The following is a 22,123-nucleotide window of genomic DNA, read 5'->3' as shown; positions in this document are numbered from 1 at the left end:
AGTCCTTTAAGGCTGTTCCTGAAGATAGAGCTTTTCATTCTCAGGAGCCCACCTAGATGCTGAAAGAAAAAAGATTACCTTGGAGTTCTGGAACTGAGATATGAAAGAGCAGCTTTGCACATCAAGGAACCTTTAATTACTAACATTCAGATGTATTGTTCTTCATTAAAATTTCCTGTAGAAAAGAAACACTTATAATCTGATTTTGTTTTCCCATGTGGCTGCATCTTGTAAGTTACTGACATCATGTGGTTCAGAGACTCTTTACAGTGCTGCTTCATTTCATCTTGCTTTCTCCACAATAAATGTATAATCCTTTACTGCTGTATGAGTGGTAGAGGCCAGTGGTTTTACATTTGAAGACTCTAATCCCAAAACTTTCATCTATGTTTTGGCTACAGATTCCCCTGTTAATACAGTAGAGTCTGTCATGCAATATCAAAAAGAGCTGTTAGCTCTCAACCATCTTCTCATATTTTGATGATGCTATTACCAAATAGATATAAATCCATTGTGATCTTGTTAATGTTTGAAATCAAGCAGATTGGTCCACCATGATACGGTAAAAAGAGCATAAGAGACTTTTACCACAAACCAGGTTTCTGTTCTTGTTCTGTGTCAGAAGCTGGTACAGCCACAGTAGCTATTTACTTTAAAAACACTGTTAGTCAAGGAAAAACAGCTTCTTCCAATGGGTAATATAAAGTCTTTTTTTACTATATGAGTACTGTGAGAAAGACCGCACTTTTCACCTTTATATGAAGGTGTTTCAGTCTAGAGATGTGGGAGGATACTTGAAGGGAACAAGAAATTTGTTTGTCTCTGTGTTGTACCTTTAGTAAGTATTTTTACTACTCTGCTTGTTTTCATTTATATAAATAAAGCTTCTCCTTTTTTGTGTAAATCGTACTTCTCCCCAAGGTCTCTCTGCAAATGCAGTGACACTAAAGCAAAGGGTAACTGAAGCTGCAGCACATTTACAGCAAAATGCCATTTTTAAAGGGTGTAGTGAAACGTACAGCAGAGGCAGAATGTTTATATTCGCTGTATGGAAACTGATTCCCTGTAGGAATGAGAGACCTAAGGATTTAGAACTATATCATATTGGCTGACACTTCTTCAACCCTCTAGGCATTAGCTTTCCACAGTTAACTTTGGTTTTGTGTGACCATAAAAGCCCTGATATTCAACAAGAGAACATTCTGTGCAGCTCAGAGAAAATGAATGGAATGCACCAAAAAAATCACAACAGGAACATTTCTTGTTTCATAGCAAGAGCAGCTGCTACCAAATCTTCTCTAGAGATGTCCACTCCTAATAAGAACTAACCTGAGTCTTACTTCAGCTCTGCAGCTGACATTCCCTCTCCCCAAGCTTTTCCCTCACACCCCAAGGCAATGAGATAATGAAATGTAGTTGCAGAGAATTTATCTTGCAGAGTAGAAATAGCTTTCAGAATTTTAACGGCTTTTTATGTCTTATATTTTCGTTTTTCTGTTTTCACGTAGCATTATCTTATATAATTTCTAATTATAAAAAGAATACTTGATACCTGTTTTAACCCTTCAGTATTTTAGTCTAGAGTCAGTCAATTATTTTCTTACTGGCCACAACACTCAGCAGTGATTAGTGAAAGCGAGAAACCAGCAATAAAACCAGGCCCCTTAAAAACCAACAGGCTAATTAACTAAAATGCATCAGTTTATTCAAACTTTTTTTTTCTGTTACCTCTGCTCACCCCTGGAGTCCTTGAAATATAGGTAATTTTTTGCATTCATAGATCTGTAGCAAGATTAGATACCTCAATTAGTCAGGTAAGAAAATGCCAGGTATTCTGGTTTTCCAAGGGGTTATTCTGCTGTTTTCCTACTAAATGAAAGTGTTTATATAATTAATTTCATTTATTTTTCAGGAGCAATTTTTAAAATCTTAAAAGATTTTGAATGTTGTAAATAAATAAAAAATAAGCAGTGGCAACTTTTAATCTTCAAAGGTGAATATCAAGGAGGAATTAATTCTTAACAACAGCCATATTTTTATTCCTTTTTAAAATTAAGTTTGTACAATAAAGGGGCCAGTAGATGTATAATACTTCATTTACTCTAGGAGAATAGCCTGTACATTACTAATGTTTGACTATCTTAAGCCAAAACTGGAAAGAAGTCTGTGTCATAAAACTTTGAACACTTTGACAGCTCTGATGTGATGGGAGGGGCAAATTCACCCCTTGGTTTTGGGAAACATAGTTGATTTCCATGCAGATATCTGAGATGAGGAAATTAGTGGGCCAGTAACACTTGTACCCGGAGAAGCAGCCAAAAGTCATCAAGAGATAAGATGGAAATAAGCATCTCTCCAACCTACATTTGAGGCCATTCACAATTCAGCATGACACCAACACGTGATAATATTGTGTGTGCCTACACTGCTGGTTAGGCCATGAGCCTGGGTCTGGTCTGTGATCTAATGGATCAACTGACCATTCACACTCAAAATTCACTTTAATAAACAATCTGACCCCGAGCAATCCCTACATAGTATAAAGCATGCTCTGCGCTGTGATAATCTGGGGGGAAAAAACTGGTGCTTCGTCATTGGCAATATCTGCAGTCACCAGTGTCTCCTTTGGTGGCTGCCAGAGTAAAGCATTTGCTGGGGTTTATATTATTCCACAAGCTCTCAGGTTTTGGTTACGGCTTCTCAACTGAAACACGGTGTCTGACCCTGAGCACTGTTTCAAGTCGATGTGGTTTACTGTGCATTAAGAAATAGACTATTTACGCTAACTCGGTCGCTGACTGTGTCTTAATTGAAAAAGTGTTTTGTGAATACACCTCTTAAGTGTAACCAAAGCTATGAGTGTAGAGGTTTTTAAGTTTTCTGGTGAACATGTATATGTCAGATGTGTTCCATGATTCTTGTAATAGGAGTAACATTGCACTGTGCTGAGATACAAGACAGATGACATGCTGCAGTTTCTGCATTTCCATCTTGATGACTGTGTGTATGATCAGCTGAAGTCAGTGGGAGACAAAACCATAAATCATTTGACAAACCACTAGGTGATTTAAGAGAGAGTTCAGTGCTGGACCACAACTTTAGGTTGCTCCTTTGGAAGGCTTAACTTCCAGAAACACCTTGTTTGTGGGGAAACAAACAAACAAACAAAACAAAACACAAAACCAAAACAAAACAGAGGGGGGAAAAAAAGCAGCTTTGCAGAGGCTTTGTAAAAGCCTTACAGTTTTTAACTTATTCTTCCCAGGCATATTTCGTTCACGTAAGTTTGAAAAAGAATTCTAAAGATAGCGCATACTAAAAACTAGTTGGCAAAACTATTTGCTTAATGTAGTACCTTCATTTCTACACATTATTCTTCTTCCGTTATTTCTTTGTTTAGGTCTCAAATGGAAGTAAAAAATCAATTGTATTTCTATTATCTTTTCATGATTGAATTCCTCATCTTATTAACATACCAACTGCATTAAATGTTATTCACATTGGTCCTTTAGCTTAAATGCTAGAAGCTCAAAACATCAAATAAATTCTGATTTGACAGACTACTGCAATGAATTTTCCAGAGCTGATTGTACTGCCACAACACTAGGTATTCTTTCTCTTCTGAAAGTGAAGGAATAAGTTGGGCTTTTTTTCATCCTGATGTAGACGGGTTGCCTGTGGAGAGAAGTAGAGGGTTAGTTTTCCTGAAGTTCTTGTGGGAGGATAAAGAAATGGATCGTGACAGCATCCTCTTTTTATTTTTGTAAAGCTTTCAGCCAAAACCCCAAGGAATTTTGACAGCCATTAGCAGTGGCATCACTTTGCTCTTTCAAGTTTAGATATTTACAAAACATGTTTTTCTCTTCTGTTTTTAGCACAAGAAGAATGGGCCACAACCCGTTCCAGCCTAAAGGCACCACCTCCAAGGTCAGCCAGAGGGGGTTACAGGGAACACCCCTATGGTAGATATTGAAGGTCCTCCTCATCTGTGACCTCATCTCAAAGACAATTAGTAGCCTGTGGTCTCCACATAAACAGCAACAAGACAAGTAATAGTCCATTTCTTTTCTATCCTAGGGATCACTGCTCATTATTATCCTATGTACTACTTGTATTTCCTATAACAATGGAGTGACATTGGCATTAGTATTATTTTATAACACGGACTTAAAAAAAAACAAACAGACAAAATCCTTTGGCAAGCGTTGTCTATAAACCATTCAAAGATGATGTTCTGTTGGTTGTATTCATTGCTGTGTGTAACTTAAAAAGCATGACACTGTTACAGATCTTGAGTCTCTCTACATACTAGCTAAGGCTGAGTTTTTGTTTAGGGTTGCTGAAAGACTGTAATATGATTCTTTTTTCCTTTTTTTTTTTTAACCAGACAATAATCAAGCTGTAGATAAGATGTTTTAACCTGTCTTTTTTAATATATGTTAGTTTAGATTAAGATGTTCGATATTAAGTTTGTAAATTTAATTTTAAATGCTGTTTTAATGGGGTTGAAAACAAGCAGCTACTGTATGTATGTAGCTAACTGAATTTGTTCAGTGTTTTAACCTGTATTTGTTAAAAAAATCACATAAAGTTCCATGTGTAAGCTTCTCTAAATAGGAAACCATAATTTTGTCAAATATGTTTGCCATAATTTGTCAATAAAGCTGAAACCTTTTGTAACAAACTAAATTTGGAATTACTTGTTTTCTAGCTTTAAATGCCTGCTTTATTTCTTTTTCAAGAGATGCCTAAAATGTTTTTTATATAAAAATTACAAAAATGAACCCAAGCCTGTTTTAAGATTTTTTGTGTAAGACTTTAAAAGTTGTATTAATAACTTCTGGTTGTTAAATAATTTAAAAGTTAACAAACTAAACTGTTTCATGAATCATGGTTAGTATCCACTAATGTATAACATGTTAATGGAAAAAAATGCTTTAGAACAATAAATGGATTTTAAACTATCCTCTAAGCTTGATCTTGCTAAACACAAACTCTGATTGACTTGTTTGTATTAGCATGTCTCTCGTGAGAATGTAATGGAGTTTAAAGAGGTAAGATTACCACTTACCACTGTTAGACTGTCTAAATGCTAGTTCTTCAACCTTTGAGTTTCCCCGCACATTAAATATCCCATTCAACATGTAAGCATTGCATAGATTCACCTATTTGTTTTCACTCAGAAGAGTGCGTTGGCTGCATTTTTCGTAGTATATAACAATTTGTCTTGATAAACAAATCATCAGTGTCACTGCCCAGTTGTTGGTATTCAACTTCAAAAACTTTATTTGTAATTTTCAGTGCTAAATATCACCGCCCTTGAAGGCAGTTTAGAGGGCTGATATTTCTTTTGAGACTATCAGACTTGATGGCTGATGATTATTAAGGAAATATGTCGCAGGACTCAAAGGATGACTAAACGTTAAACAGGTAACACTAATAGTAACTCTGTAATTTTGAATATGCAACAGTAATGTTAAATATTCTCAGTTATTAAGTTACTGATAGTTAAAAAAGTAAACCTACCAAAAGATAACAAATAGGTATATAGGCTATTAAAACAGCTAATTAACATTAACTAGTGACAACAAAATTATGCTACAATATATAACCCTCAAGGTAATAAACAGAACTAAAATTAACAATAATAGTAATGCAACTCTTGCTAACAACAAATATATAACCTAAATTTTGATGAAAACAAAACAAAACAAAACCACAGAAGACTTGATAGGAGGGATGCCAAAACTGTTAATCCTTTAGATACAGTACAGTGTTTTTGTTTACAGTGGCTTTTTGTCAATGTGATTGGTTTACTTTTTTGATGAGACTAAAGTACAGGCCTGTTGCTGTTCAGTTTGTGAACAAAATCTCTTGCAGCTGGAGTTGCATGCTAACTCTTTTTTAATAGTTCATTAAGCGTATGTTTTGTCATTTGAAGTGTTAAATGAATTGAGTAGGCTACATGATGGTTACATTGAGTTTATTCTGTCTCCCTATTTCAGGGACTCTCAGGCACTGGACAGCAAAGCAGCAGATCTGCTGAGGAGTGGTCAGGTAAGCTCTGCCGCATCTCAGGGGGTTTTCCTATTTCTTATTTTATCTGTACTTTTGTGGTTTCTTTGGCTAACACACAGAAACATATTCAGCTAGAGTTTTAAAATAAATAATTCTTTGCAGCAATGTTTCTTTGCATAGCAGGATAGTGATTATGGTATAATGGCAGTCAAAACATTTGCTTTTATATGGTACCCTTCATTTAAATAAGAGAAGTCTTGTCATCTAGCCTTTTAATAGTAAATATTAAGATGATATACTTTATAACTGCTCCTGCTAAAAACAAGAGTTGGTGCTTATTAAAAGTATGTCTACATTTTGGAAGGAAACTAGCCACATGACATAGAAAAATACAGTACTGGCTTACTTGTGCTTTTTATGCTTTAAAATGGCAGAGACATTAATGATATTACCATTCAATGGCATGGATCAAGGAATAACTTTCTATATTTCTCTGTGAAATACATTTAAACATAAGGGTGTATCTTGGACAATGTTCTTATATAGACTTCAGGTTATATAGGAGGTTTTTTTATTGATGTCAAATATCATTACTGGAAACAAACAAAAAAAAGGTTCAGCTCAGATACAACTTCGTCTACTCGCTCAGAAGTGTCAACCTGATCACAATAAAAAAAGCACAAAATCTTTTTCTCTGTCCTGATTATTAAACTGAATAACAGTTAATAAACCAAAATGATGATGTTGTGCAACAAAGACACAGTCCCAGGCACATTTATTATGCTGGCATCTTTTCCCATGATTCTGATCAGGCTGATTTAACATTTTCCAGCTATTGGTGTATCCAACAGTTACTTACAAACCACAAATTGTGTGGTATAACAAGATATAAAGTGCTTAATTTTCCTTTCCAAAGGGTTGCCTCAAGATCTTTATAAATTGGTTTGATTTATGTGCTACCACCACCCTACAGGCCAAAGGGATCTAACACGGCATTAAGATGAGTCTGCATATTAGTCACATCAATGTGAGTGTACCACTATAGTGAAAAGCTTTCATCTCTCCACCTTGCAAATACTTACACAAATGTGCTTCAGTCAGTAAATGGTATATCTATACAAACAAGAAAAACTCACACCACTGGTATAAATACAGTTCCATACTGGTATAACTGTGATTATAGATTATTATACATTATAGATTTTACCATATAAGTATTTCAGGAAATGCTCGTATGTCTGCCTAAAGTGATTAATCACACAAAACTGTGAGCAGGTCATACCTGATATAAGTCAGATCCAGGACAAAGTACATAAAATTAATTTCTCACTTGTGCATCAGATTTTTATGTGAGGGTAACTAGTGTGAACGCCTTGAGGATGGACTCCAATAAATACAGCTTTATAGCAGGGCAGTGTCCTTTAATATTATTGTCTTAAAGTCTACTCTACAGCTATTGAATGTGTAGATTAAAAAAAATGAAGAATATGTCATGAAAGTGATGCATTGTGAAATATTCTTATGAAATAATTATTTAGAAAAAGTAGGTTAATAAGTCAGTGCAAGCAAGTGTTTATGCAAATATTTGTCCTACTGATTTTCAGGAAATTAGTATGAAAAATTACCCATGACTGCATGTGCTGTTCTTTGCTAACTACAAAGTATATTTCACATCAGTTTCTGAAGAAGTCTTACAATTAATCAGCTATATCCTAATAAAAAAATCCACCTCCTTAGTTTGTGAAAGAGTGACACAAAGGTCTGGTTGTTCTAATTAGCAGTCATCTTAGGCCTTCCATGAAAAGCTGGGATGTATTCCACACATCCACCAGTCAGGTCAGCTGTAATTCTGAGGTCCTGAAAACTTACAGGCATCATCAGAACACACAGAATTTCACTTCTGCTACAGGTAATTCCAGTTTGAATTAATTCACATACCATGTAGTTTTGTTTGCAACAGGAAGAAAAGCTAGTATAAAATATCAAAACAGTGAGTAAGAAACACTGAAAAAGAGAAGCCAAGCTGAAAAAGCAAAATTTCTATTAAAAGATTTCTAAGATTTTTTTTTTGTTCAGGTTGACCTCCTATATACAACAGTTTGATCTTTAAAAGAAAGCAGTGCATTATAATTTTCAGTACCTAAAAGAGCAAAATATATTATTTTAGAGAATTGCACTAAAATATTCTTGATTGTACCTCTGCAGCATCAAGATAAATATTCTTTTCATTGTTTTCTTTTAAAAGTGGAGCTGTCTACTTTTGAGACATTCTTTGCTTTCGTGAGATAGTAGCTAATATATGCACTCCTGCTTCAAAACCCTCATTACCCTAAGTAGGTAGGCTATTGCATTATAAATGCAAACAGTGCCCATTCCAAAAAAGTATTTGTTGTTAATAGAATCAATGAGCCAGTTTTGAAAGTGAAGATTTCTGGAAGTGGGTTATGCAACATTTGACAGTTCACATTGTTGAAGTGGGGATTGGATAGGGGCATGGATGGCACAAGTGATGGAATCTGTAGCTACGTATGTCATCCTGATTCTGTTTCACTTGCTGGAAATTCAGTCTATGAGGAGGGAGCAATTTTCAAGCCCATCTAGAGACAGAGTAGGAAGGAAGTGCCAGTGGGTCAGGTGCATTGTCACCTGCTGGAGCAGGACCCATGGAGCTGCACCACCAGGGACAAGCTCAAGGAAAAGGAACAGAATGAGGAAAAATTGCACTGCTGGACTGTTTTGTCTAGCAGAGTTGTTGTATGTATTCAAGAGTAATTCTAACTGAAAAAAATAGCCTTAGAGTAATAACCTTTATCAGCAAAAGAAGTAGCACCATGTAACTATGTCTTTCCTATACAACTTATCTTACACTGTTTGAACAAGGTGATCTTAAATCTTCATATGAATAAATGAAGAACCTTAGGAAGTACAGTATACCCGACCTCACCTCAAAGGCTATTGACAATGTTTTTCTAGCTCAATGAGCGCCTCAGCCTCCATTCACAATAACAGAGCTGCAGCCATAAAGCTAGGAGATACTCCGTACTGCACATACCCCATTCAGTCCATAACCCAGTAATAATTACCTTCCATTATACTTGAACATGTGTTGACTTTTAAACTCAGTAACATCAATGTTAGTGGAACTGAGTGAGTGCATGCAAACTAGGTCACTGTGTCTGTGGTGGCTATGAAGGATGGGATGTGAACACCTGTCCCTAAGCATGGCAGGCTGGAAGAGTCTGTGTCTCCTATCGCTGCCAGACCACAGCCAGGACTGAGGCACTGAGCTGAGGATGTAGAATTTAGTAAAGCAACCAAGTTACCATTAGAATCAGGATAATGAACATGTATGACTCCGACAGTTAAAAGGCTTAACATTTTGTCATGATAATATGGATTTATGGTAATCCTTATGAAATATCACCCAGGATTAATACCTGGACGTTAAAATCAAGAACAAGCAAGCAATGTATTGTGTTCAAATAAAAACCAGTTTCTTCTAGACTAGTGATGTATTTCCTTCATGTTTAACAGTAGGGGTGTTGTTTTGTGTACTGTCTTTTTAAGAAGTCCAACATTTTGCAAGAGTCAAATAATGCAGTTACAAAATTTTAAATGGTGTTGAAGGAGAGTCATAGACCAAGCTAAACATCAGAGAGAATAAGTTTTTGTTAACATCTGAAAGAGGAATATGATCCATTAAGGAAGGGAAGTCCTATAAAGTTTTCTGTATTGTGTTATATTGACTTGCAGAAGCAAGTTAAGATAGTTTAAAGATGAAATGGGGTATTAATGTTCTCTATACAACCTACTTAGAGATACTTCACACTCTGTAAAGTTTACTGGTACATTTCCCTTCTTTTATGAAAAAGTACTACCTAAAATGAAAAGATAAATGGAAAACTCTACCTGAATTTCCTAAGCAGCTACAAAATTAGACAGAAAAATTGTTTTCCTGTAATATTGTGAAACAAATACCAAATATAAACAAAATTATAATCTCCCTACAGAATCTATTTATTAACAACTTTATAGCAAAGATATTAAAGGAATTCATTGTGGTGTGTTTGGGGAGGTTTGTTTTTTGTTTGGTTTTATTTTTTCATAAGTATTACTTCAATTCTTTTATAATGCTGTAGAACTTCAGTAAATGGCTCAAGATTCCAAGATGAAGTAGTTTGGGAAAAATATTCAAACAGTCAGAATCATAGGTTATAAATACATTTTATGTGACAAAGAACCCACTTATCCCTATATCAGAATGTATGTATTTTGAGGGTTCAGGAGGTCAAAGTTCATTTGTAGATGCATTTTATCAAGGTAGGAATAAAAATAATAATAATTTTACTAAGAGATTAAAAGGTTTTACAAAAAAAAAATAAATAAATCTTAGTTTCCAGAGATTGAAAAGGCTGCCTGTAATTAAAGACGTCAAAATAATTAAGATCATATTCATTACTATTTCAAGTCATCTTCTGTTGTCAACAGATTAACCGAAGTACAAAATAGTCCTAATTAATAAGTAAAATCACAGGAAAAGCTGAAAGATATATGAATACTAAACAGAAAAACAAGTCTAATGTCTTCTGAAGTTTTTAGACCTGAAAAATATGCACCCTGTGACCTCCGTCAGTTATTAGAACCCAAGAGTTACCAAAAAAAGTGTCATGTTATCTATTTCACTATATTGGTTTATGGAGACAGAAAAGGCACAAAGGTAACCTTCTCAGGCCGACTGGCTTCAGAGATGATCACCATCTTCCACCCTGTTGTTAGCTAATTACATTTTTCTAGTCATTTTGTTTGGTTATTGGGACCTGACTGACACCTTTGAAATCATTAAGCATTTCTTTTTTCTCCAGTTGGTTTTGTTTCTGGTCCTGTAGGTTAGATGCTAACATTCATTTGGAGACATTAAAGAAAATTACTCCCACTGAAAGATTTGCTGGTCTACCTAGTTATTAGACAAATAATGAGCTTTCCTCATTAACATGCTGATACCTTTTAGTGAAGAGATGCTGTTTACAGTATTTATTTTCTGAAACAGTGGAATCTAAAGATGGGCTGCGACTCCCAGTATAAGTACAGGAAAGATTTTTTTGTCCTTTCATGATCTCCGATTGACAAAATAATTTGTACTATCACTCAGCAGAAAGTTGTTGAAGTTGTTGTTTAAGTTGTTGAAATATGTTTCTAAATCATGCATATCTGGAACAAATTTTTCATTCTCAAACAGAAGCAATCTCTGTCAGCTTAACAATAAGAAATGCAGGTTTATAAACTTCTACTAGACACATCACTGTTTTAAAGGTTTGCTTTCCTTATATAAATCCTAATAAAAGACCGTGTTTAGTGCTTATCAAAATACATAAATGCCTCCTTTCCTAAAATAGTTTAATTAACTTTGAAATTTAGGATGCTGTACCAGAGAATAGCAAGAGTTATTGAGAAAGCAATTTCAAGCTTTCATATTTCAGATATGTAAGTCAGAAGAAAGGCTTTTTGGAGGAAGATCACACCCTTGCTGTAATGGTACAGGTCATCATTCACATATTAAAAAGAAAAATAAATGAAAAAAAAAAAAAAGAAAGGCTGTGTAGTCGATTTGTAAATCCAGTGTATGCCCAAATAATTTTTCAAGGTGCTGTATAGAAATGAACAAAACTTTCTGGTATCTCTCAGCAAGTTTTGGGTGTATAAGAAGGATAGTGGAAATGCTTCAGTGCCTTGATAAGGGCAGAAATAATTCTGAAGAGAATGATTCTTGTTTCTTTGTATTGCTGCTGTACTCTATTGATTTCATTGATGTATAGGTTCTTATAATACAGTGTTGTTACAAAGTGTGAGAGTACCTGCTTATGTCCTGTCTGGCACTATTCTTGCCATGCTGGATGCATTAGCTGATGACAGATGGCTCACTCACTGGAAAACAGTGATTACCTTTGTTATATGCCCTGGCATTACAGGACCTTCACACTGTGTTACCACTAACAAGTCAGGGGTGCAAACTGCTGAGCTGCTCACTTATGACTTGCAGGTGCTTTCTTTATTTCTGCACCGTAAACAGAACAAAATGTCTACATACACAACCCATTATATTTTTTTTGAATGTTATAACAAACCTGTACAACCACTGGCAAAATTCAGTGGAAAGGTCTTACCCATGCAGCTTCTTTTTCTTTTTCTTTCTCTTTTTCTTTTTCTTTTTCTTTTTCTTTTTCTTTTTCTTTTTCTTTTTCTTTTTCTTTTTCTTTTTCTTTTTCTTTTTCTTTTTCTTTTTCTTTTTCTTTTTCTTTTTCTTCTTCTTTTTCTTCTTCTTTTTCTTCTTCTTCTTCTTCTTCTTTTGCTTTTGCTTTTGCTTTTGCTTTTGCTTTCTCTTTTTCTTTTTCTTTTTCTTTTTCTTTTTCTTTTCTGTTTTGTTTTGTTTTTCTTTTTTGTTTTTCATCTTCTTCCCAGAAGAACATACTTGTTCCTGTGCCTAGTTTAGCTGAAAAGGTAATCAAGGAGACTCTCATTCAGACAAAATGCTACTATTCTTTGATAATACAAGACTTCAGCTTAGTATTCTCAGAGTATTTAAAGTGCATAGGGTTCTTATTCTGTGTATATTATTACATATCTTTTTAATATTTATATTAGAATCCACCATGTAAGGATACAAACAACTGACAGGAGTGCTCTATTATGTTGGATTCCAGTTAAGCAAATTAGCATTTTGATGGAGAATTCAGTGCTGCAGGTCTTATTCAAGTTGCATTCACTAAAAGTCCATGCTGACATTAAGGAACGAAAAGGGAGTATGAAATTAAAAAATTAATCTGCAGTCATTTTTACAATTGAATTCAAACAGAATACGTATCTGTTTAGAACTGGATTGTGTCATTCCAGTCAAAGTTCTGCTTAGCAGGCCATGTGAAATAACCTTGACCCAGGAAGAGTACGTCAGTTACACCACCAGTATGAAGATTCTACTTTTTATATCATCAAAACTAATTTTCCCATGTGCAAGAAAAATACTTAGTTGAAAGTACTTGAATACAGTGCTCATTCAAAAGAAAGGAAGACACCTATCTGTTATTATAACACCAAGAATACTGCAAAGCTCTTATAAAGTTTGAGTAGCACCTACAGAACTTAAACAAAAAATCTGCATAGAACTCAACATGCTCACTGAAGGAAGCACGTATTTCAACCTCTGCCTTGTGCTGCAGAATTATAAAAACAGTGAAGCTGAATGATTTGTCGAAGGTCACTCAGCAGGTCAAGGAGATGTAATAAAGTGCAATTAGCAAAACAGCAGGTGGGGGTGAGAAGATGCATCAGGAAATGAAACCAAGGATGTATTCAGAGCTGTGATTTGAGAACTGCACTCTCTTATCCACAGTGCAGATATACTGACATCACTTGAAGCCTGCTGGGCTTTTCTAGGCAACTGTATGAAGCAGTTATACCAAACTATGCATGTAGTAAGCATACATACATATGCAAAATTCACACTGAAGAAAACTGTTATTATTATCTTTTTCTATTACCATTATAGCTGTATTTTTCTATATCTTCAACACCTGTTGCCATGGTAAGTTTCTCATGCTGTGTATCTTTGATGAACAAGAAATATATCTTTAAACACTGAGAAAGGCTTGAGAATCCTGCTAATGCTCAATGCCTTCCCCACAGCACCTAGCACAATAGACTTGGACCCTAAAAATCTACATATTAATGGTCTTTATAGTACTGACAATTCTAGAAATAACAGAATTTCTATTTTAGAGCTTTTGAGGGCAAATTGTAGACTCAGAGTTGTTTGGGTTTTGTTTGTTTGTTTTCTTCTACTTTGGACTCCACTTAGCCAGAGTAATGGAAATATGACACTAGGCTTTGCAATACATAGTCAAGCAAAAATATATTTAAGGATCTAGAAAACAGTTTTGTATTTTTAATATCAAATCATTTTTATACCAGATTCTTTATCTAGATTTATTTGGATTCACGTTCATTCTCATTCACAGTTCTCACAGATAAATACAGAACCCCAAAATATGCTATACAACTTTAGTCTGTCATGCCTCCATTTGTGTAATTTATTTTGGAAATGTGCTATTGACAGGGCTGGTCAGACTATCCACCATTAAGATCACCAGTACTTTCTATAAATGTAACTTTGTCCGCTTCAAATTCAATTTTCCACGGTAGGTATCTGCTCAATCCAAAGATTTTGGCCAAAACACCAAACAGTTCAGAAAAATATAAGATTTCAGTCATTTACAAAATGTGAAGTTACCTTAGTGTGGCATTTGTGGAAATTGAGCACATTCATCACATAGCTTCAAATACCCAGCTGTTGCCAATATAGGTACCTGAGGTATTTATACATTCAGTAGAGTAGTCTTTACTTGTAGAAAATAATTCAGAATACCTAACTCAGGTACTCTGAAATACTGGATGTACCTTCTCTACCGTTAGTTGGTTGAAGAGACTAAGTAACTAATGTGTTCAAAAAAAACCTCCCTTGTCAGCCTAAATCTTCAAATTATCTCCTGATCTATTGATTTGAATAAGGATGGATTTTAATTAGTCTCTCATAGACCGATTATGTTAATATCATCAAGAAATAAAACACAACTCCAACCCAACCTGTTCTCACAAGTTCCCATTCTCATCCATACCAGCACTCAGAAATAATTTGCTCAGGCTGAATATAATTACTCTGCTGTATTGTCTGCACAAAGAGTGTGATGCTTCATAAAATTCACTGCCACAAACCTCCTTTTTTATTGCATTGATAAAAGCATACTCATTCTACTGTGCATGGACCAAGAGCTGTCGTCTCAAGTAGATGATTGCAGGTGGGGAAGAGGTGCTAAAGGCAAGACTCCATATATTTGTAGCATTTTAAAAAGTAAGAAGTTAAATGAGAAAGTTCAGCTAAACTGGTATCGCTGAAGTTCCACACAGTAACTTTACCAAAAATAGTTCAAAAATTAAAAAAAAATTCAAAACTAGAACTGGCAGTATTTAGCTCATTCCCTTTCCCCATTTTTGCTCTGTTGTGCACGTTCATTGCTTTAGAGACCCTTAGCAGATGATCACATGCTCTTCTGTTCTACTTGTGTTTCTTGAAGGGCACAGGAATATGTCAGAACTGTTATGTTATTCTTTTTAACTGCGTTATCTCATGGCTTGCAGAGTTTGGAAGGTAGTGTCTTCTAAGAGTTTTCTGTCATCCACACTAACCCTGTGTCACAGAGATGCTGTACGAATCTACATAAGTAATTTAAGCTAAAATATTAACGTGACAGCTAATTTTGTGTTCTTCAGTGAATGTCTGCCCAACTTTGTCTTGATTTTCAGATTTTTGCAGCCCTTAGGGAAGTACTGTACCTTTTCAACGGTGTTCAGGGAACTGAGAGTGTTCAACATCATTTGCAATAAATCAGTGGGATCTGAAGGACTGAGCCTCAGGTTGGGAATCTCCACAGCCCTGTGTTCTGGACCTGCCATTATCGCCATCCTTAGGACATGGCAGCACTCAGAATTACGGTGATCTTCCAGTCTGTCAGGTGAGCTGTGGCTTTATCTATATCTTTCTAGTTAATGCCAGATGTGAGACATTCAATTCAGCTTACCTCATTCTGCAAAAACCAGGATTATTTTAAACTAGTTCACCCTATGCTTGCTATCAGGTGAGAGCTCATACACAGATACTTATGATTCGTGTTACTTTGAGGCAGGATAATTTCATAATGTATCTACGTTCTTGTGCTCTCTTTTTATGGTAAAGAAATACAATATTTAATCATCTGTGTCACAGAAGTAACAAAAAATTGTACTATACAGCATGTATAATACAGCCAAATATTTGGAGAAATTATCTCACCTTGGGGTGAGGTAACTCATTAAGATGGTCATGTTAAAAAGCAAATTTTGCAGATTCTTGGGTTTTGCTCTGTTTTCCACTTGTTCATCTAGAAGAATCTTGGTAATTTCATGAGCTGTTGTGAACATATACTTAATAATGTTTATAAGGTTCAGTTACTTTAGCATTTTTGCTACAAACTATGGACAATGAAAACCAGTAAGAAAGTAAATAAATGTACAGCTGCAGACATTTGGATGGAAAACGGTAGACAAAAAGGAGTCAGAACACTAGTGTTTAAGACAGATACAAATAATTAATTATTTCTCATATCCAGAAATAATTATGTCCTGTGGAGAGAAGGGTAGCAAAGGGTACAGTAATTAAAGGCTCTTTCTTCTTGTATATACTAAAGAACATAATCTAATTATATTGGAAATTATAAAGCTAACATTTCCTAAATATCCAAACTACTCCTTTGGAAGTTGTATTTTTCTGTAATGAGTTTATTTTTAGCCATATGTCATATAAAAATACAATTTTTGCATTTATTTTTTAGAAATGAACTTGTTTATTCAGCAAACAGCATGTGAAACAAAAGACCTTTTTCAGTCTTTGTTGATGGTATCCAGCAATGTCCAGAAGGTTTCAGGTAACAAGCAGAAGTAGTAGCAATAGCTGATGTGTGGCTATTCTGCGGCTGCTCTGGCAGGTGATGAGCAGTGGCAGCAGAAATACCCACCTCATTTCTGTACGTGCCGTCACTTCCCATCCTTCTGGTGCAGCCACGGTCCTTCCCTCGCTCCTTCTGACTGTGCAACAGAAAACAGACCTGAAATTTAGTCTCCTGCACTGCAGAACAGCATGAAGTCCTTTTATGGGACTCCATTCCTTGTGATCACGTTTTGAAAATAATGAGCCTTTTTTACCCATGCTATTTTTGGATTTGCTCTCTGCGATAAAAATATTGAACTATGCCTTGCTATAGATTTAGATATTTCTCTGCAGAGAAAGAGCTGAAGAAATGTGGCCAAAAGCTATTCAAACCTAACACATCCCTAGACTTGAGAAGAAAAAATCAGTGTATTTCTCAAGATTCCTTCTCCTAGCTGAAGCTGGAAATAAACACCAGGTCACAGTACTCACACGCCAGTTTTAAGCAGGCTGTGAGTGAGATAAAGGAATTGGTGAAAATATGCAGCTTTCTTAAGAGTTTACTTAGATTGTAGTTAAGTGTGATAACATTTTGTAGATAGTAATGCAGGGCTCTTAGAAATATTTTTCACGGTATAGCAATGTAGAATAAGAAGATTGATGCCTCTATTATTATTTGTGCTTTGCACATAGCAAATGGAAGGAGAAGGGGGAAGCTGTTAGTTCTGTATCACACAGAATGCTATTCATCAGAACCAAAATACTTATAGCCCAATCTCTTAACCATTGGACTACATTTCCCCAAATGGCTTAAAAGTTGGATTTTCACTCTTTGCCTAAAGAAAATGACTTAGTGTTCTTGAAAACTCAGAGTAGGGATTCCTTTTGGCTTGATAACTTCAGGTTTTAATAAGTGAAGAAGTGTTTCAGCAGGGTGGAGGAGCCTACCTATATTTCCAGAAGGTGAACAGAAACCTGTAGGGGAAGAAAGGGGAGTCTGATTTTTTTCTCATCATAAGCAAGACAGAACTTCATAGTAAAATAGCAAATTTCATCTGCTTTCATGACTTTGCATTTTCTGATGATCTTGTTTTTTCAGAAATATCAATATATATGTACATATATACTCAATTCAGATCCAAAGGGCAGTTTAGCCCCTTTCCAGGTAGGTGTCAAAAACAAGTGGGATGAGCTTTTAGATAATTGAGGTTACGTAAAATTATTCCCAACCTTAATAATTAAACTTTTAAGGAACAGAATTTTAAATTTCAGTTATGGCAGCTACTTACATTAAAAGCTACAGATTGTGTGTGTCATGTCATCAGTTAAATTGTCTAGAGCTGCGGAAGCAGAAGGCTTGACACATAGGTTTGTCCTTGAAGTCTGAGGTCAGTCTGTTCTGTGAGGTTGAAAAGTGGCCATGGAGAAGCACAGCCTGATCCACAAGAGCTTTGCTGTGGTAGAACACAACATTCAAGGCCTTCACTTTGAGCTCCCCATGCGCAGCGTTTACCTCATGGAAACTTGCCTATGGATTTTCCCAGAAGTGGATTTTCTGTACCTCTCTAACCTTTGCTAATTCTTTGCCCTGGTGGCTTTGCCATTGAGATGCTTGTTTATTAAACAAATGGGATTTGCTTAGCAGAAGGCACTTATTTTTGATAACTCTTAACATTTTTCATGAGATAGGTTAGAAACTTCCGTCTCTATTTGAGCACTGAAGACATACTTTTGTTGTCAGAAGTGTTGAAAGCCTGTAGCTTTCACCAGCCTCAACCTCAGGTTCTCAAAAATCAGGAGTCATCACTGGCACACAAGATCTAAATATCCTCACCCAAAACACCTTTTTTGAACTTCTTGTTTTGCATCTTTATACAGATACTGAAGAAATTAATATATTACAGATTTTATGACAGACAGCTGGTATTAATGAAAGCCAGAGAAGTGCTGAAGATGCACCTATTAGACTTCTGTTTCACTAGTAGCTTGAATTGCAGCTGAAGTGAGCCTACTTTATTTTTCTAAAAGCAACCCTAATGACTGGGGTATGTTGCTGTACTCATGCAATGTAGTGATGTTCTATGAAAACAGGTAAGCAAATAAGAAGATAAACTGCATAAGTATACACATTTTTATAAAGGTAGGTAGAATTAAATGCTGGAGAATACTCAGCCTGAAGCTAATAGATACACTGTGGTCTATACTAGTAATAAATATGCTAAGCTGCAAGTTAATTGTAGATCTTACTGGTGAGTTCTGTAGCTACATCTGTAACTGCTCTGTGGCATGTAGGTTTGGGTAACCAAGAACTGCATTTAACACTGATACAGAGATAAATGTTTAGCTGGAGCTGAATCTAGCCTTTAGGCTGTGTCCTGAACTCTCTTTTCTCTCGAAGTCAAATATTATTTTTAGCTTTTATTGACATGACCAGCTGACTCCACTCAGCATTAGTTTCTGGTCAAATGCACTTCTCCCCCTCCACGTCTAAACTGACTGACCAAAGAAGTTGTGTTCTTCAGACATGAAATGGATTTTTATAACTGAGGTTCACGGTGCAGATTGTTGGAAGCTACATAGTGACGTGAAAGGACATGTAATTGAAAGGCTGTCAGAAGATAAAAGTGTATCAAGCTTCCCAGGGCATTCGCATTGCAACTCATGAAGTCGTATGACATTGAAAGAGCAATTCAGCGTTTAATGCATGCACCTCTGGTGGCTCTGCTCTTCCACGGCGCTAGCTGTTGAAGTATCAATCACAAAGGCTGTAGTACAGAATTTAATACAGGAATTTTCCATTAAAGAAGTTAGCTGTTGCAGTTCACAGTAACTTTCCTTCTAGCTCAACTTACCTGCTGAGGACACAGCACTTTGTCCTTGAGTAGGCAGGATAGCTTTCTTCCTTTTCTTCCCACTGGAGCGGAGAGGAAGTTGAATGTGAGTACATATGGAGCAATGCACAATGAGTAACTGCAACACATGCATATATTATGATTCGGTTTTTTTTAAATGTCAAGCAATAATACATGAGAAATAGAAGTAACTCTGTAACCATCCTGAAATTCTCTTAAATGTGCAGTAACACTGTAAAAGATGCCTGTATTTACTATAAATAATAAAACCGTAGCATTACACTAATCAAATTCAAATCAGTTCAACTGCATAATTTTCAGTGAAGAGGTACTTATGAAACACAAAATGAACTCCAGAATGGAAGGTTCATTGGTTCCTAATCAAAAGCAGTCAGCTTTAAACACCAACCAGTCGGGTGATAAGTTTGTCATTTCTCAGCCGTGCTCTTGCAGAGAAGTTGCCAAGAAGGCTTGACAGCCTTTAAACTTCACAGAGCATTTTTTTGCCTGTTTCTGAATGTCGCGTTGATCTACAAACACTCCTGGGAGGCTGGGAGGAGAGGCAAAGTAACAGCAGTTCTATTAAAATATATTTGCAGCGATGAATGTCAAGCAGAGTTTATGGTGTGAAAAAATGTGTAGTTCCTGAAAGAAATTTTCACCACCCGTCAAGTCTGGTTCTTTCTTGTCTAATTGTGTCCAGCTACATAGGGGGACTGAGGAGTCTCAATGATTAATTGCCTGGGTGTCAGAGAAGTACAGGCTTGTGATGCATCATTAAAAGCCAAAGAGCAGGGTGTCTGAATTAAAATGGGAAGCTCTGAATGAATATAATACTGCTATATACAATTAACAGCACAAGCCAGAAATCATTTACTTTCATAATTTAGAACAATGGCACTTCTGCAGTGAAAACATATTTACAGTACTTTTACTCTGCTTTCTACAGGCTTAGTACAAAAGGAAGAGACAAAAATTAGTATGCACCAAGTCAGTAACAGAGAAACCTGTCTTTGAACTATTCTTTCCTTTTAATCAGCATGAGCTCTGCTAAATAGGGGAAAGAATTATGAGTAGGTGGAGAGCATCTAGGTTACTGCGGGTAAATCACACTCCGGGGAATAACTTTGCAATTTGAGCAACAGAGTCTGACCTTTATGTGACTTGGGATGAACAGGTCTTCTCTGTTTTAACCCACCATGAACAGCAATTGCAAGGCAATCAACCTGCAGTCGCTCAACCATCTTTCTCTACGTGAAAGTCTGATTTTCCCTCCTTTGGCAGTTGTACCGTTGTCCTGGAAGAATTCTCTGACTAATGTCTTCTGTTTCACATCTTCAACTGTGGGACCCCATAGGTATTTTAGCAATTTTCAGTATTGTTTGAAATCCCATTAAGCTTCTGAGATTCTTAAATTGCTTCTTGGAGTTTATTTGTCTTGTAACTTAGGTTATAAAAGTAGCACCATAAACATTAATTGAACAACCATTTAGCAGTATGGCTGTTTGGTTTGGGTTGATAGAGGTCATAAAGCTCCATACCCTGTGGTGGAAAACAATTAGATCTGATGATGAACATACTATTAAATATATCATTACCAGACTTCTATCAGTTTAACTTTAGAAAATAGCAACCAGCTGTAGCCAAAGCATATCCAACTGATAGAAAGTCATATTTTGTCATGTGATAGCCTGTTATAAATATTGTCATTTCTAATGTTTTATGCTAATGACAGTGACTAATGGTAGTCATTGTCATTATCTCCATTCATTCTCATAAAAAATTTCCTTAAGAGAGGATGTTCATAACTAGAAAGCTGTTTAAAATTAAACTGTGTTTTTTTCTAAAAGAGAGAACAGGAAAAAAAAATACCAAAAGGTTGGTTAGCTAATTTGTTTTGGTTTGAGTGTGTTTGACAACTAGGGCTGTTGTTAATTGTGCCATGAGTTGAACAGCTATTCCTTTTAGAAATGTTTTTGGCGTACTAACATGTATGCATGTTATGTCTTCTTGTGGTCTCTTCAGAGTGGAAAAAATGGTCAAACTCACAGTGGGATACCCCTGACCAGATAAAGAAGCCTGATGCTGCCCCTGCAGAGCCTAAATATTAAGAACATTGAATTTCCTCATCCATTTCTTACTTCAGTTATGAATTCTGCTTACTTGACAGGTACAGAGTACTTCATTATGTGCATGAACAGAAATGCTTAAATGGATGAAGCAGCTATTTACATCTGATAGGAGCTAAGTGGGACATTAAATTAATGCCAAACAAGTAAGTGTTCATTTTAGTTTCATTATAAATGGCTGCAGCACAGCAGTAATGTCTGACTCTCATGTGCTGACAAGTTCTATATTTCTTACGAATTTCCCTTAGAGCTCAATGTAGAAAGACAAATTCACACTCTGCATGATGAAATTAGCAGCAGATGCATTAATAATTGAATAAGGATCTCTGAAGACACACCGTAGTTCAGCAGGAGAAATTATGACTGGCTGGTTTTAACTAGATGCTTCTGTTATATATATATGTATTTATTTATATATTTATATATTTTTTTTATATATGCACTTACATAAGCCCCAAGTTGAGACACACTGCCTGCATGTAGCCTTTGTTATCACATCTGCTTCCTGCTTTTAGAAGACCTTGCATAGTTACATTTGGCAGGTCCATGAGCAGAGTGCCAACCATTAGTCTGGGCAGAGTGTGGCCTTGCTCATCCCTCCTTATTCTGTGACT

The 22,123-nt window shown here is 35.8% G+C and overlaps 1 protein-coding gene across 9 annotated transcripts in view; it reads left to right on the top strand.

The window, feature by feature from the left end:
- Positions 1-22,123, top strand: part of KHDRBS2 (KH RNA binding domain containing, signal transduction associated 2) — a 351,333-nt gene that overhangs the window by 315,593 nt on the left and 13,617 nt on the right. For 2 of the 9 annotated variants that reach the window (XM_065056195.1, XM_065056196.1), the window contains one exon: positions 3,876-4,966. In XM_065056195.1, the coding sequence (XP_064912267.1) occupies positions 3,876-3,973 (98 nt within the window). In that variant the 3' untranslated portion in view covers positions 3,974-4,966. Of the gene's footprint in view, positions 1-3,875; positions 4,967-6,005; positions 6,058-15,369; positions 21,656-22,123 lie in introns of those variants that run through there. The other 7 variants (XR_010471171.1, XR_010471174.1, XR_010471175.1 and 4 more) reach the window with 7 other exon arrangements.

Source organism: Columba livia, chromosome 3, assembly GCF_036013475.1.
Source record: "Columba livia isolate bColLiv1 breed racing homer chromosome 3, bColLiv1.pat.W.v2, whole genome shotgun sequence".
NCBI classification, from domain to species: domain Eukaryota; kingdom Metazoa; phylum Chordata; class Aves; order Columbiformes; family Columbidae; genus Columba; species Columba livia.
Note: the sequence above shows the minus strand (reverse complement) of the source record. Positions and strands in the feature narration are given on the sequence as shown.